Source organism: Lynx canadensis, chromosome D3 (assembly GCF_007474595.2).
Source record: "Lynx canadensis isolate LIC74 chromosome D3, mLynCan4.pri.v2, whole genome shotgun sequence".
Lineage (NCBI taxonomy): Eukaryota > Metazoa > Chordata > Mammalia > Carnivora > Felidae > Lynx > Lynx canadensis.
The window spans coordinates 84638745-84653612 of record NC_044314.2 but is presented as its reverse complement, the minus strand read 5'-3'; the positions used below and the strand labels follow the sequence as shown (position 1 = coordinate 84653612).

The 14868-nt window shown below is 43.8% G+C and overlaps 2 protein-coding genes across 3 annotated transcripts in view; one reads left to right on the top strand and one right to left on the bottom strand.

Moving 5' to 3' along the window:
* SH2B3 (SH2B adaptor protein 3) overlaps positions 1-3952 on the top strand; it is a 38856-nt gene extending 34904 nt beyond the window's left edge. For both annotated transcript variants that reach the window (XM_030336251.1, XM_030336250.1), the window contains exon 8: positions 32-3952. In XM_030336251.1, the coding sequence (XP_030192111.1) occupies positions 32-327 (296 nt within the window). In that variant the 3' untranslated portion in view covers positions 328-3952. The remainder of the gene's footprint in view (positions 1-31) is intronic.
* A 635-nt stretch (positions 3953-4587) lies between these two features.
* ATXN2 (ataxin 2) overlaps positions 4588-14868 on the bottom strand; it is a 118988-nt gene continuing 108707 nt past the window's right edge. The window contains 5 exon segments of the mRNA XM_030336252.1: positions 4588-4695; positions 5544-5712; positions 8069-8296; positions 8972-9117; positions 14604-14657. Of these exon segments, the coding sequence (XP_030192112.1) occupies positions 4667-4695; positions 5544-5712; positions 8069-8296; positions 8972-9117; positions 14604-14657 (626 nt within the window). The 3' untranslated portion in view covers positions 4588-4666.

Genomic DNA, 14868 nt, shown 5'->3' with positions numbered 1-14868 from the left:
CCGGTCTCTCTCTTGGTCACTTGTCCCCCAGGTTCCTCCAGCACTGTCCTGTTCCCTTTCTCCCTCGCTCACTGGGATTCGGAGCTGGGCCTTCCCCATCTCAGTTCTTCTGGCTGTCCACGGGGGCTGGGCCCGGAGGGTCTCCCAGGCCGATCCTCTCCCCCAGAGCAGATATTCCACCTGGTGCCTTCACCTGAGGAACTGGCCAACAGCCTGCGGCACCTGGAGCCTGAACCCACCAGTCGAGCCCGGGACTCAGACTACGAAATGGACTCCTCCTCCCGGAGCCATCTCCGGGCCATAGACAACCAGTACACGCCTCTCTGACGGGCGGTGAGGAACCCTAGGCCTCACACGTGCCCCCGAGGAGCACAAGCAAGCGGAGATGTGAACTTGTGAATGTAACCTTCTTTCCTTCCTTCCAGAGAGAGATTTAAGGGACACTGTTAACTGCTCATTCCAGTTTGGATGTGACCCTTCTATTAGGCCTGTTGAAGGGCCTCCTATAAGTTTTAGTTTACAGATGTAGTTCTTGTTCGCAGAGGCCGCGAGCTCCCACCCTGGGTCCCTAGGACCGGTCCCCATCCCTCTTATAGGAGGTGGTGGGGTGAGGGCCAGATCTGGCAGGCCGAACCTTGGTTCTCTTTTTCACTGACACTGTCACAGCTGATGACAGACTTTCGGGGGGGTGGGAGGGTCGTCAGGAAGCCCAAAACACTAACAAGCCCTGGATTCGCCTACGGTTTACCCATTGTGGCCTCGGTCCACGTGGAGGCCTGCCACTCCCTGTGCCGTAGGTGAACGCATCAATCCTGCTCCGACTCAGCTTCGGGACAAAGCTCAAGGTTAAAATGATTTTAAACACTTTACCTCAGATTAACTTTTCAAAGGATTCAGGTTTCAAAACTAAACCATTGCTTATTTTGTTGCACTCTTTAATACTCATGCGATTTTGCAGTCTGAGACAGCTATGCAAACCCTACTTGACTTGTTCCCAGTCTGAGCCAGCATGCCTGGCTTCTGTGTCTTTTGCATCCTCAGGACAGTCACCTGCTGCTGAGTAGCCACTGTCCTTCCTAAATGTGGAGAAGTGAAGTACGTCACCCTTTCAGGGAAATTCAGGCAACTACTGAAACAGGGTGGCAAGGAGGAATTCTACCCTGGTGCCTTAACGAACAAAAAAACTGGATTCTGGTTTACAGTAGCTTTATGGTTAAACCAGTTTACCCAAGGGGTGATAAGGGGCGAGGGAGGAGCAAGCAAAAAGGGAGGAAGGGCTCCTGGCCCCTTTCTTCTAAAAAATCCTTCACCACCAGGGCTGGCTCGGACCCCCCCACCCCCCACCCCCAAGCATCTAACGGCTGGCTCATAAACTATCCCGCAAGGTTTTGGGCTTGTTCTTGAGTCAAAATGGGAACTAGGAAATCTGGTGCCACAACTAGTGAGAAATTCCTTTAACAGCCCACACTCAGTGTTCCGTTCCAGCTGCTCGCTGCTTCATTTGAGGAGGAATGTGTGTGCGTACACACTTGGGCGCACATCTCCAACAGCTGGGGGGTGGGGTCCTGCAGTTAAATCTCCATCTATACTTGCCTTTCACCAGGGATAGAATTCACAGGGGGGCTGGCTCCTCCCAGAACTTTCAGGCAGAGGCTCAGAAACAAGGGGGCAGTGACAGAATGGAGCCAGCTGCTCTGGGTGCCAGCAGAGACATTTGACACAGTCACCAGGCTGGCTTCTAGGAAACTGAGAGTTTAGCACAACTTAACATTTATAGACACATCACTCAGAAACTAAATTTAAACCCTGGCCTACGACTAACTACTGCCTGCCTTATCTGGGGTGAGGGTTTGGTTTGCTCCCTCTAGCCATTCTCTGTGCTCCCGGAGGTCAGACTTCTGTTAAAAAAAAAAAAAAAAAAAAAAAAAAAAATTGGGGGGGGGGGGGAGGAAGCAGTCCCCTCTTCACCACTTTAAAAACCAATGCTCCTGAGTGTTTTCACAGATTGCAAAGCAGATCCATTCCTGATCCAAATCAGTGGTCTTTTTCTAAGGACGCTTTTCTTTCCTTTTCTACACAAGGCATGTTTCTCTAAGTAATGAATGCTAAGTGAGGTGTGATCCAGAAAAGTAAGCACTGTTCCTATTTCTCTTTTAAAAGAGAAAGCTCATTCTAGAAAGTCAATGCTGACAAGTCACTGGTACAGATTTCCCCCTTGTCTGCACAGGAAAGGGGCCAAGTAGCCAACAACCCAGGTTTTTCCCCTCCCTGTAGCCAGAAGTGTAAACATCTGGGATGTGACCTCTTTAAGGTAGGGGCACTCACTCCTTAGCTTCTCACCATACAATTCTCAGGTTAATGCCAGGAGGCAAGCCAGGCACAGCCAACCAGCAGCTCTGACCCACTGGCTACAAAGGACAAGATCAGACTCCGTGACAGATAATTGGGAGTCACCCACCTCCAGACTGCTTCGGTGTAAAGTGTTCAAGGAAAACGTTTCCTTTTTAAACATGTCTGAGTTGCCAGGACAGCTCAAATACCTCCTGAAAAAAAAGCCCCCTCATGGCCTGGGAAGAAGTGACACTGAGCCAATGCCTTTACTTTCTGCTAGAGCAGGTTCAGCTCGAGGGAAAGGCTCCCTGGGCTTGATGCCTTCACAGCCAATGAGGCAATGTCCCCGCCAGCCCATCGTGGTCACAGCCTATCCCACCACCCTCCTCCTCCTGGCCCCAGTGTGACCGCTGCTGGCAGCAAGGAACCAACAGCCCCTACCGGGAGCCCAGGCTCTGAGTGCCAAAAGGACGGTAAGCATCATGACCCTCCAGTTATCTCCAATTACAAACAACAAGGATAGCCTGACTGCTCCCAGCACCATCACTTCATTCTTCCGTCTTGAATCAACTTTTACAAACTAATAGTCACCAGCACCAAAGAATTAAGTCAACTAACCTGCCTTGAATTTTAGACCAGCAATCCATATGGCTTTATCTGGTATAAATCTTCTGCCTTTGATCATTTCTGGACCGTGTAGGAAAAAGGAATAGCAATCATTAAAATCTTAGGCCAGAGAACACTATTTTTACATTAACAGTTTCTTTAACCTAAAATCAAGGCCTTGAACTCTTCCCTAAGTGTTGACTGGGATTCCTTCATGCTTTTAATTCAGGGCTACATCTCTTATCGCACATGTCATGTGAGCTCCAACATCTCCCACAGGCTAGAGGAACTTGATAGTATAGTATCCACTGCCTCTTAACAAGGACACATCTGACATCCAGCGTTTGCTTGGAATAAGCAGCACATTGTAATGACAGAGTAAATGGATCCATTCTGTATCATCAGAAGCAGAAAGTATTTGGCAAATTTTTATGTATTGTTTATGTACTGTACAAGTAACTTATTCTTGAATAATGCAGATTTTGCTATAATGTACAAACTGCTACACAGGAATTAAAAAAAGTTTTCAGAATCTTGATTTGTTGCCACAATATTTAAAGCTCTATTGTAACAGGACTGTGGTCTCTGCAAGATCCTTGCTCTGCTCAACTACTTGCTTTTCCCTTTGTCCTCCTCCCACAAATTTGGAACATTAGCAAATGCTTGTGAATCTACAGCAATAAGGTACTTTGTGCATCACTGCTTTTCAGCTCTTGGGATTTATCAGTTTCTTTTTAAGCAGTGTCTCCTGCCCTCTACTGGTAAAAGATGGGTGAATCAGGAAGACTTGTGACTAACAACACTCATTTGGGTTCAGGAGATATTAAAAAGGAAGCTTACAGAACCAGCGTCAGGCTGAGGATGTGGGATCTCAGTGCTGCCCAGCTCTGGCCAGCCTTCCTCCTTCTGGAGCGGACCTTTATCCACCAAAGAGAATGTCTCAGTCTTGTCTTTTTCTAGAGATACCTTGAACCAGAACTAAAGGTGAAGAAGAAAAGTCATTTGACAACTAACCTTCCAGGATTTAAGAAAGTACACTCAGCCCTCCTGCCTTGATATGAAGTATCCTATAACAGAAACATCTTAAGCTTGTACAAACACACACTAACTTGGTATCAGTTTTTAAAACTTTTTTTATTTTTTAATTTTTTTTAAGTTTTTATTTTATATTATCTACAAAGTAAAAGTTTTTTCCCTTAACTTAAAAGTTGAACCACTGTAGACAGTGATCACTTCATCAAACTTGATTTATAAATAATAACCCGTCATTTTGACGGTAAGAATTTACTGAACCTTTGTCAAGTTTAGTAAAAGGGCGTTCCAAGTCTTGATTTTTTTTTTTTTTTTTTTTTTTTTTTTTTTTTTTTAGCAGTAATAGCAGCAAGAATCAACTCTTGTTACTTCTTTTGCTAGCTGATGTGTTCATGACTTTCGAGGGTCATTAAAAAATAAATAACTTCCAGTTTCAGCAAGCAGAGCTGGGGTACTCGCGGGACTCTGAAACAGCATATGGAATTATGGAACAGCCCACAAGTTCCTAAATGCCTCTACTCGGTCCAAATATCTTCCACTGCAAGTGAACTGTTAGCATTCCTATTGGATGTTACAAGAAATCAACATATATTTTTTAAAAACAAAATAAATGAAATTCTAGTTTTCTGTGCTTCCAGTTGGTAGAAGCAGTAGAAGGGAGGAGGGAATTTGGCCTTTCGGTTCCTCCAGGGCAGCCTTACAACTGCTGTTGGTGGTGGGCTTGTACTGTAAAAAAGAAAAGTGAATATTTAAACAGGAAACTGGCAACACCACACATTAGCCTAGTGTCTCTGCAGCACACGACTGTAAACTATCCTCGTGCTACCTGAACAAGACTCAAAATTTAATCCACTCTTCCCCCTCCCATCTGCACCAAAAGGGGAAGGGGCAGGTGGGTGGGTAGAAACAAACCAGTCAGATGGAAAACCACTTCAGATAAAACTCCCAGAAGACTTGTTGCTCACGGGGTAGGAAAAAAAGGCCTTAACATACCCCCTCCCCAAATACCAGCCAAGCACCAGTATTGCTTTCAAAGTAACAGGTTAGACTGTGAAATATTGCCATGGCAGCCATCAAGTATTAGAGCACAATCACGGGGCATTCTCTCCCTGTCAGGGCATAGGCTGGAGCTAATGCTACACTCAAAACCAATCCACACACAGCACACTTTCTCATCAGTAGTATTCTCCAGAGCTACAATCAAACTCTGCCATGGTGGTAACCACCCCCGTCAGACTGGGGAGGGGGAGACTAAGGAAGGAAAACGCTGCCCTGTCCAGCCTCTTTAACAAGGAAGGCCAACTGAGTCCTAAGCATGCGTCAGCCACACAGAATGCTGCTGCTGCTTCTCATCAAGCCAAACCCTGTATACCATCAGAACACACACAGACTCAGCTCCTGGAAGCCTCAGGCCCTGACACTGAACTGATCGTCACAGTCCCTCCTGTGCACGCTCTGGCGGGTCTTGCTAGTTCTCAAATGCGGGGCTTGAAGCGCTGGCCCTGCCTGCCATTCGACCTGTGCGAGCAGAATGCTTTGGGGTGCCCGGCGGCCCCTGCACACACACGCCTCACCTGAAGGGTGCGTCATATAGGGGAAATGCGCTGTTGTCGAGACTGGAATGGGCTGTAGTGCACTTTGAGCGAGGGCGGCCTGGGGACCGCCGGGTGGCTGTGTCGTCATTAGCATCATTGGCGCATGGGCAGTTGGATGAGAAGGAACCATTCCTGACTGTACATGAGCCTGAAACAGAGAGCTCTTTTACGCATACAGGCAACATCTCCAGCTTAAACAACATGTCAACTGTGTTCCTTTCATTGGGCTGGTGGGGCAGGAAAGGCCGACAGGGGGGCCCTCAGGGCCCTTTTCTCTGAGCACATGCCCTAGTGGATCATCAAGTGACCTACTGACATGCTTCACCCTTCAGCGGGTCCAGGGAGGCTGAGGGAGCAGGCGCCTACTGAGCCTGAGTAAAAATAAGGGCTGCAACATCCTGGCCTTCAACATTTCTGATTGCTGGATTCTATGTATGTGGGGCAAGGTCATCACAAAGCTCAGACATCTGATCCCAGGGCAGCTTTCTCAACTTAATAGGAGGTGAGATGCAATGATGCTTCAGAATCTGGCTTCCAAGTGGGACCTGAAGTAGTTTAAAGACAACCTCCCTTTTAAATAGGAAAGCAGATAATAAGAGTAATCCATGGATTACTTTGCCCTCTCCTTGTCTGTCCCTCCCCTCTGCTTCCTGCCGGCACACCAGTACATCTCCGTGAAGAATGAGTCAGGGCAGCGAAAGACGAGTTGCTCAGGCCCCTTACTGTTAGAGACGTGCTGACCGAGCAGGAGGAGGAGGCTGCAGTAAATGGCGCCAGTGAAACGGGGAGGAGTAAAGTGAAATTATCTGGGCCAGACCTGTGTCCCGAAACTAAGTTATATGATAACGAGTGCAACCTGGTTTCACTGTCAAGTTGGAAAGGTTTCAGCCAGCCCAAATCACTGGATCCCAGCTCGGGGTGGGGGGAGTGGGAGTGTGGGGGGGGGGGGGGGACTTGGCAGGGCCAGGAAGAGCCCTCCTTTCCTGCCTCCCATACTGTGCACTGTTCTAGACCACAATAAGCCTTGAATGAAATGCTCTTTTTACTCTTACGTATTCAAATGGGCCCATGGCAGATCTGAACTTCCCCAAAGGGGTTAACCTTTTTCTCTTTCAGCACAAAAAACACAAAAGTGAGGTTTTAGGAACCCCAACTTACATGTAAATTCACATACCTACTTAGCCACCAGCCTCTGCTAGCCATCTACAGGACCCCAGCTCTCATGAAGCTCCTAATTCAGCCAAACCATGCTGGCCCACACCTGACCAAACTGGCTCCCCTCCCCACTATCAAAAGCAAATCATCCACTGCAGTGCGCCATACTACAGAACCCTCACTTGTGCAGAGGACGCCCAAACTTCCCAGAGCTGTCGAACTCTAGTTACAAGGTCGCATTCTGAGATTGAGCTCCAACTGAGTCACATCTTCAGCCCCCAGCACACCAGAGCCTCAGTGGTGCACTATCCAACATGAGATGGAGTTCAGTGAGGCAGTCTAGCTTAGACCTCCCCAAGAGAGTTCTGTTATGAAAGCGGCAAAAAAAGACATCAAATACAGCCAATTCACTCTGAACAGCTCCAGGGAGGGCCTCAAGGACAGCATTAGAGCCCAACTTCAGTGAAGCTCCTTATTAAGATAATCCAACTTGGCCCTTGATTGCACTGGACTTTTCTCAGCAGCTGATACAGCCAGCAACCATTGAGATGGCAAACCATACCCTTCAACCATTAGAGGCTTACACTGGAGGTGAGCTCCAAAGTGGCTCCCAGGCTGCTCTTTAAGAAGAGTGGGACACCTGAGTGCTTCCAACTTCTAGTTACACTGCACCAATGTAACAAGGCCAAGCCTTTTCAAGAAGTACAACATATGGTCAAAGTGGGTGTACCGACAGGCAAGGAAAACAAATGGAGAGATTTCTCCGAAACTCGTGTGACTAACATTCAGGCTGACAGGCCCAGGGTTGTCACCTTGGAGAGCTGAGAATTTGTGAAGGCCCACCCTCCCTGCCAGACTTCTCGTGTGTGTGTGTGTGTGTGTGTGTGTGTGTGTGTGTGTGTAAGAGAGAGAGAGAGAGACAGGGAGAGAGAGGGAGGGAAGGAGAAGAGGAAGAATATATATGTATATATATATATATATAAAATATATATATATAATATATATATCATACATATAACGTGTACATTCATAGCAGTGAAGCTATATAAACATAGCAAAGCAGACACAAGAAGGACTGGGTTGCATTCCAAAGTCAGAGATATTTTTAAGGTCTAAGATGGGAAACATTAAAGGACTGACCAATCAGCAACTTCACTGATCCCATTACAAAACCACACGAACATTCATTTAGGGCCAGATCACATGTATTTGAGCAGGAAAAGGGAGACAGGCAAATGGCATCACACACAGGGTTTCCTAGCTTGCAGAGCATCTGGCTCCTTGCTGTTTATCTGATAACCTTCATATTCTACTTGGTCTTCAGAGAAAGTTGGCTAAAGCTGGTTTACCTGAGGTACATGGGCCATGTGGGGAGGATTGGTGTATGCCGGCTGAACATGAGAAGGATGAATCGTAAAGACGGTCTGTTGTGCTGTTGGGAAACTATTCTGTGGCGACTGCGTATTGGAGGCAGGGGTCATGGAAGGTGGGGTTGGTGCGAGCCCCGCGTGGTAAATGGCTGACTGCTGCTGTGGACTGGCCAGATGGAGCGCCTGGGCGGCCTGGTGCTGATGGTGCTGCAAAGCCACAAGAAAGAACTGAGAAAACCACTTCTTGAATGAAAAGCAGTTAAGGTCACACACAAAGCTGAACTCTGCATATGAAAGCAGGCTCCACTGGGTCCATCCAAGATGAGGGGCAGTGGAAAGGACCAGAGAATGTGCAGGGTAGTAGGAGCATGGCTGGGGTGGGGGGTGGGCACCTCCGGTTCAGAGACACTCCTTTCTGGGCGCAAGCCCTTATAGCCCTCAGCCAAGCAGAGGTAAAACAATACCACTGCCCCAGGGAACTGAAAGATATCAAAGAGGTCCTTAACTGCTCCCTTAACAAACACCACTGCAGAAGCTAACAGGAAAAAAACTCATTGTATAATCATCAGTAATGAAGTTTAAAAAAAAAAAAAAGCCCCAAGCATATTCCTTATGTGATGTTAAATTAGATTTTTCAATCAATATTTCCAGAACTTACCCAATCACCTTATTCTCAATATGTATCTTAACAGGACTTAACAGTAACAACAACAAAAAGCAAATCCCAGGAGCACAGCCTGCAGAGCTGTAGGCTGGCTCCAAGAGGCAGAGCTGCGGGGTGTTTTGATCACGTGGTACCGAGCATTCTGCCCCGCACTGCACAGAAGGCTCAGTAAACAAAATGAGGACATAATTCTACAAGACCTCGGAGTCTCTCCTTACCTGAACCGGACTGGGTGCAGGATGACTTCCACCATGTTGGCTTTGCTGCTGTCCGGTGGGAGTAGCTGAAGGCTGAGGATGTGGAGTATGTGGGTGCAGGGTAGCATTAGGGTGCGCATACTGCTGAGCAAGGGAGCCAGTGGAAACTGAAGTGGAAGAAAAAGGGTGTGTACGGTCGACATCTAGGACAGTCTCCACTGCTCCCCTAAGCCTCATCAGCTGAGCCTTCATGATACTCAGTGTCTAACTTATGCTCTTTACCAAACTATTTTACTCCATTTAAATCATCCATTTTCTTGAAAAAATAAGTGTGAAGTTATTACTTAACAATCAGACTAGCATTTATATAACACAGCTGTATACATTTTATGAAAATCTAATTAGTGTAAATTTACTCTTAAAACAGTCACTAGGTTCTCCTGAAAAAGCAACTTAAAAGCATAGGCAGAAATCATTCTCTCTCTCTCTCTCTCTTTTACACACACACACACACACACACACTCTCTCTCTCTCTCTCTCTCTCTCTCTCTCTCTCTCTCTCTACCTCAAGGCCATCATCTGGCTAACCTCACCATGCTACTGCCCTGGAGTGGGCACAGTGTCCCTAGGCACTGACTGTATTGGGGCTGGGAGAAAGGGCTGGATAAGGTATGCGGCAAGGTCAGGGCTCTATTTTCAGGGCCAAATGACCACAGTCTCTCCCAGTTGATCACAGAAGTCACTCAGTTTATTCCCTGGCCCCTCCTTGCTCAAGGATCTCTCACCTTTGCTTTAAAAAAATCTAGTAAATGGAATTACCTAAACTATGTGGAAAAATGAACTCCCTTCAAAGCATCCCAGTCTTTAGAAAGATTCTTACTAGCTCGAGTAACTTCAAAGAAAATATGACAGGCCACTTTAAGTAAAAATGTGTTCATTAAAGATAACCCAAAGCCAATCCTTTATGAATCTCAGCAAGGACCATACCTTGATACAAAACAGGGAGATTAGGCATAAATTCATTTGTGCACGTATTCCTAAAACAACAATGTGAGAACCAAAATCACAGTAAGATTAATTCATTGCTTCCAGTGACTACTGACAACACACTGATATAAATCTAACCATGAATGGCGATGAGCTTCAAAGTGTTCTCAAGATACATCCCCAGCAACAGGGGACTTCCAGACTTCTTCTCAAAGTCATCCTAAAATCCCTGAGAAGCTAAGCCCATTCACAGAAACAATTCCCAAATAGCTCCTCATGTACCTCATACACACAGACATACAGGGGACTGACAGGGACAAACAAGCACTGATTTGAGATCAAGCACTCTAACTCTGGCAGTCTAAGAGGCATGACCGCCAAGAGTCACTAGCAGAGGTGGCACCGGGCATGTCCCGTGGAAACGTTATGCTAGGTTTAGGCACATGAAGCAATTCTGCAATGCTTGACACTGTAGGGCCAAAGGCCACCGACATACCGGCCTAATTCGTTATCTCCCCAACGGGGGGGGGGTGGGAGGGTGGGGGGGGGTGGGGGTGTGTGTGTGTGGGTGTGTGGGTGTGTGTGGGTGGGTGTGTGTGTGTGGGTGTGTGTTAAAAGTAGGCTCTACACCCAACATGGGGTCTGAAATCACAATCCCAAGATCAAGAGTTGCATGCTCTACCTACTGAACCAGCCAGGTGCCCTATATATATGCACCTTTTAAAAGAGGGAAGGGCGAGGCAAACAGCCAGTGCTAGGATCACCTGTGCATCCACTGCCAACACCAGAGTGGGCATTAATGAATATTCATGAATGCCCAGATTAAACGAAACACTTTGGTTTACACACTGAAAACATTTCCCTAATTATAAGAGTTAATACACACTGGAATATATTAATAAGGAAAATTGTGGCAAGATACTCTCTGGGTGTTTTTAGGAAGTCAGTGCCTGTCTTCTGAGAGTTGGGAAGAATGATGTGCTGATTTCCTTAACTCCACAGTCCCACAAGTCAATAAAAGTCAGTTAGTGTCTTTCTTCTAAATCATTTGCTTATTAGAAGGCCATTTTCCACTATCACATTCACTAGGCTAACTTTCAGAACCCCTGAAAGTGTCTAGACATTGACTTGGTCTAAAAGACTTGACATAAATTTTGAACCGGACTCTACTCCTGCAAAAATCTTACACTCATTTTTCAAATGTATTTTTAAATAACTAAAATAGCCACATGTAGCTAGTGGCTGCTGATTAGGCAGCACAATTTATAGCATACTTTCATCATAGAAAGTTCTACTGGATAGTGACGTCTGAAATCACATTCCTTTTCTTCCATCCTTCATCCCTCTTTTCTTTCTTCGTTTTCTTTTTTTTTTTTTTTTTAAAGTAATCTCCACCCCCAACATGGGGCTCCAACTTATGACCCAGAGATCAAGAGTAGCATGCCCCATAGCCTGAGCCAGCCAGGCACCCCTCGTGTTCCTTATTTTCAAACTACCAGCATTAAAATCCTCCACACACCCCAAGCTTCTGAAATGTTTCATTTGTAACAATACTAAATCTATCCAGGGAGAAGCAATTCCTGAATCCCATATTCTATTTGAGGTTTCATAAAGAGAGAGTACAGAATCTCAGAGTTTCTATTTTTTAAACTTTATTTATTCAAGAAATGTTTGTAGTTTTAATGACTTTCTAAGCAAAATTTTAAGGAACTAAAAACAATAAATAAATTCTAGCTGGGTGCTGTCTTACTAATTTTCCCACATAGAAACAGGACCTCACTAAGAGAATAATTATGTCTTTACGTCTCATAATGAAGTAATTCATCAATTTAAAAGGGTTAAAATCTTGAAATTACTTGGAAAAAATTAAAGATGAAATATGTCTTATTGTGCTTTTTTTTTTTTAATTTTTTTTTCAACGTTTATTTATTTTTGGGACAGAGAGAGACAGAGCATGAATGGGGGAGGGGCAGAGAGAGAGGGAGACACAGAACCGGAAACAGGCTCCAGGCTCTGAGCCGTCAGCACAGAGCCCGACGCGGGGCTCAAACTCACGGACCGCGAGATCGTGACCCGGCTGAAGTCGGACGCTTAGCCGACTGCGCCACCCAGGCGCCCCGTTATTGTGCATTTTTAAAAGGAATCTCTGCGAGAGTACTTTACCAACAGTGAAAGGCTTTAAAGTAGAGTATTATAATTTATAGCTCCTTTGCACTGACAGCACAAATACTTCAAGTAATCCAAACTGCGTGCATCTATACAGGTTTTGTTTAAAACACCCATCCTTTCCCTACCTAAGCACCAACAAACTAGAATGCATCATAAGAAAAATCAAGGACATGTAAATATGCTTCATTAGCTGCAAATAAAACTTTTAAAAGTTTAATTAGAAATATTTTCCTCTGTTTATCTTCTTGCTTAAAAGATATCTGCTAACCAGTACCTCATCCAGGAACTCTTTTCCCATATTACATAGGAAAACTGGGTAGGTGACTGGGAAAAATGTGAAATCGATACTTTAATTCAATCTTTATGACAACAAAAATATGGTCTGGTTCCTCAAAAGGCCAGTTACGAAGGAGACAAAGAAAGATGGGATAGGAGGGACATTAAAAGGCTGACGGGGGAACAGGTGGAAGGGAAGAGAGAGCCAAGAGAAAGGAATCAAGATAGAATAAAACTGTAGAAGAAATCTACTGGAATCAGAGAAGGGAGAAGTGGAGAGTGAAGAACAGTAAATGCTGGGCTTTACGGAGCTACGTCAAGCATTTAACTGCTTTTATTATCCATGCTTGCTAATTTAGCTGAGGAGTCCGAAAGGTAAAAATAAATGTTCTTCAAAACTCTGATTTACCTATTCATCAAACTTCTATTTATAAAAATTGAGTTGCCTTCATGAAATCTGGATTAATGCAGGCTAATCAAAGAAGTATTGCTTTTTTTGGGTCAGACCTGGTCCAAAAGTTCCCCACTCACTGTGTTCCTTGATACAAATGTTTACAACTCTAAATACGTGACTTGTCAAATCCTCATAACATTAACCACATTCTAAAAGTTGTTTCCTAGGCCATGATCTTACTGAAGCCAGTTCAGTCAATAATGTTGTGCCTTTAATTTGTAACTAGGTTTTGTCATTTTGACCTTGGATGCACAAGTCATGAGAGATCACCAGCACTGCAACACTAAAAATGAAAACAAAATCTTCCAACTTTTAAACTTGATGTTAAATTCAGAAAAAAAGAAGTAAAGGAAAGCTGAACTCTTAAAAAGGGGTAAAATGCAACTAGACCAAACCATGGCAAAATGGCTTGTGGGGAGGGGGTGGTACAAGCAGCAACTTAAATTATAAATAGCAGCCCCACTGTTAGCTTCTTTTAAGAATAATTCCTCTTAAGGGAAGTTATACTAAGGCAGTTAATACTTAGGTGTGATGATTAAGAAACTTTTAGCTACTTACCAGGAAACTGACTCCAAAATTATTAAACAGAGACAGTAAGATGGTGAGGATAACTACATTTGAGACCTCAAATTGAGTACATAATAAAATTAATTACTGAAACTGTTTTTTACATACTATATCACATACAAAATTTCCCTTTAATGGTACAGATACACAGCAAGACTCCTTTTTAAAGAGCATCTATTAAAGGATTAAATTTGTTAACAATTCCTAGCACCAAATAAATAACAAGTACACACTTATTTTTGGATACCAAGTCACGGCATAGTTAATGAAAGCTTAAGTCAAAATGTTTTCTCAACACTTTTTAAAATCTGGCATTTAGTAGATTCAGACATTAAGTCTTTCTAAAGTAACCCAAAATTTAGTATCTAAAATTTTAATATTTAATATCCCTTAGAATATAATATTGCACATAAAGTTACTCATTACTGGCATACACTTCTGAAGGACTTCTGCAAATTAGTACCTTTCCTATCCAAATACCAAAAGTCCACGACTAGCCTTACTTAAAAACTGCCCTACAAAATAAACTATGATGTACCCTACACGTTCATTTCCAAAAGAGAGCCCTGCCCAGACTTTCTCCATTTAGGAGCCATCGTTTATTTACCTTTTCACTGGTAGCGAGAGGGGCCAGTGCTGCCAAACAGAATCAAGCAGCTAGGTCACGCTTTCCTGGTGAAGCTCAAAACATCCTGGGTGTCTACCACTTGAGTATTTTAAACCTTCAGTCATGCAAAGACTGAAAAGACAGAAATGTTTCTTCCCTAAATTTTCAAACCTATTCAATTAAAAATCCTTATAAGGATAAATTTCTTCTAGCCAGGATACTGAAAAAGCCTAATATTTTAAGCTTTTTATACTAAGTTTGTGGCTTGGTTGAAAAAAAAGGAAAAAAAATGGATTTCTGGAGAAGTTTCTCTGAACAAGGAAAATATTAGGCATTTCCAAAACAGTCACATGTTTGCTTGGTATGCAAAAATTAATTTCTGAAGCAACTCAATTTTTTAATTAACTCCAGCTTTCTTAAGCTGGGTTATATTTCCTTTTTTTAAAACTCTGAATTATTTACAAATATACATATTTTCAATGATTTTGTCTGGCACAAGGAAAATACTGCTCAACAAGTCTACTCCCTTAACATGTATTCTTTAAAAAGTGTTTTACTGTTCAATTAAAATTAGTATAAAAAACCCAACTCACTGGCAAAGTAGAAAGAAGGGCTTGTCTCCTTGTTGTATGGTAATTTGGGGCATGCTGAATTTGGGAAATAGAAAGGTAAATTAGCCTTTTGAGGTGTGCATTTTCCTAATTTTCTGGAAAGGTTGACATATTTATAAATTTCTTTTTGTATTCATGCATAAATCATTTTTCTTATTTTACAAGAGATGACAAGTACTTTAAACATTGCTACAAAATTAAACAAGATAGGGCTGAACCAAGAAACATTTTTCTTCTGTATTGATAT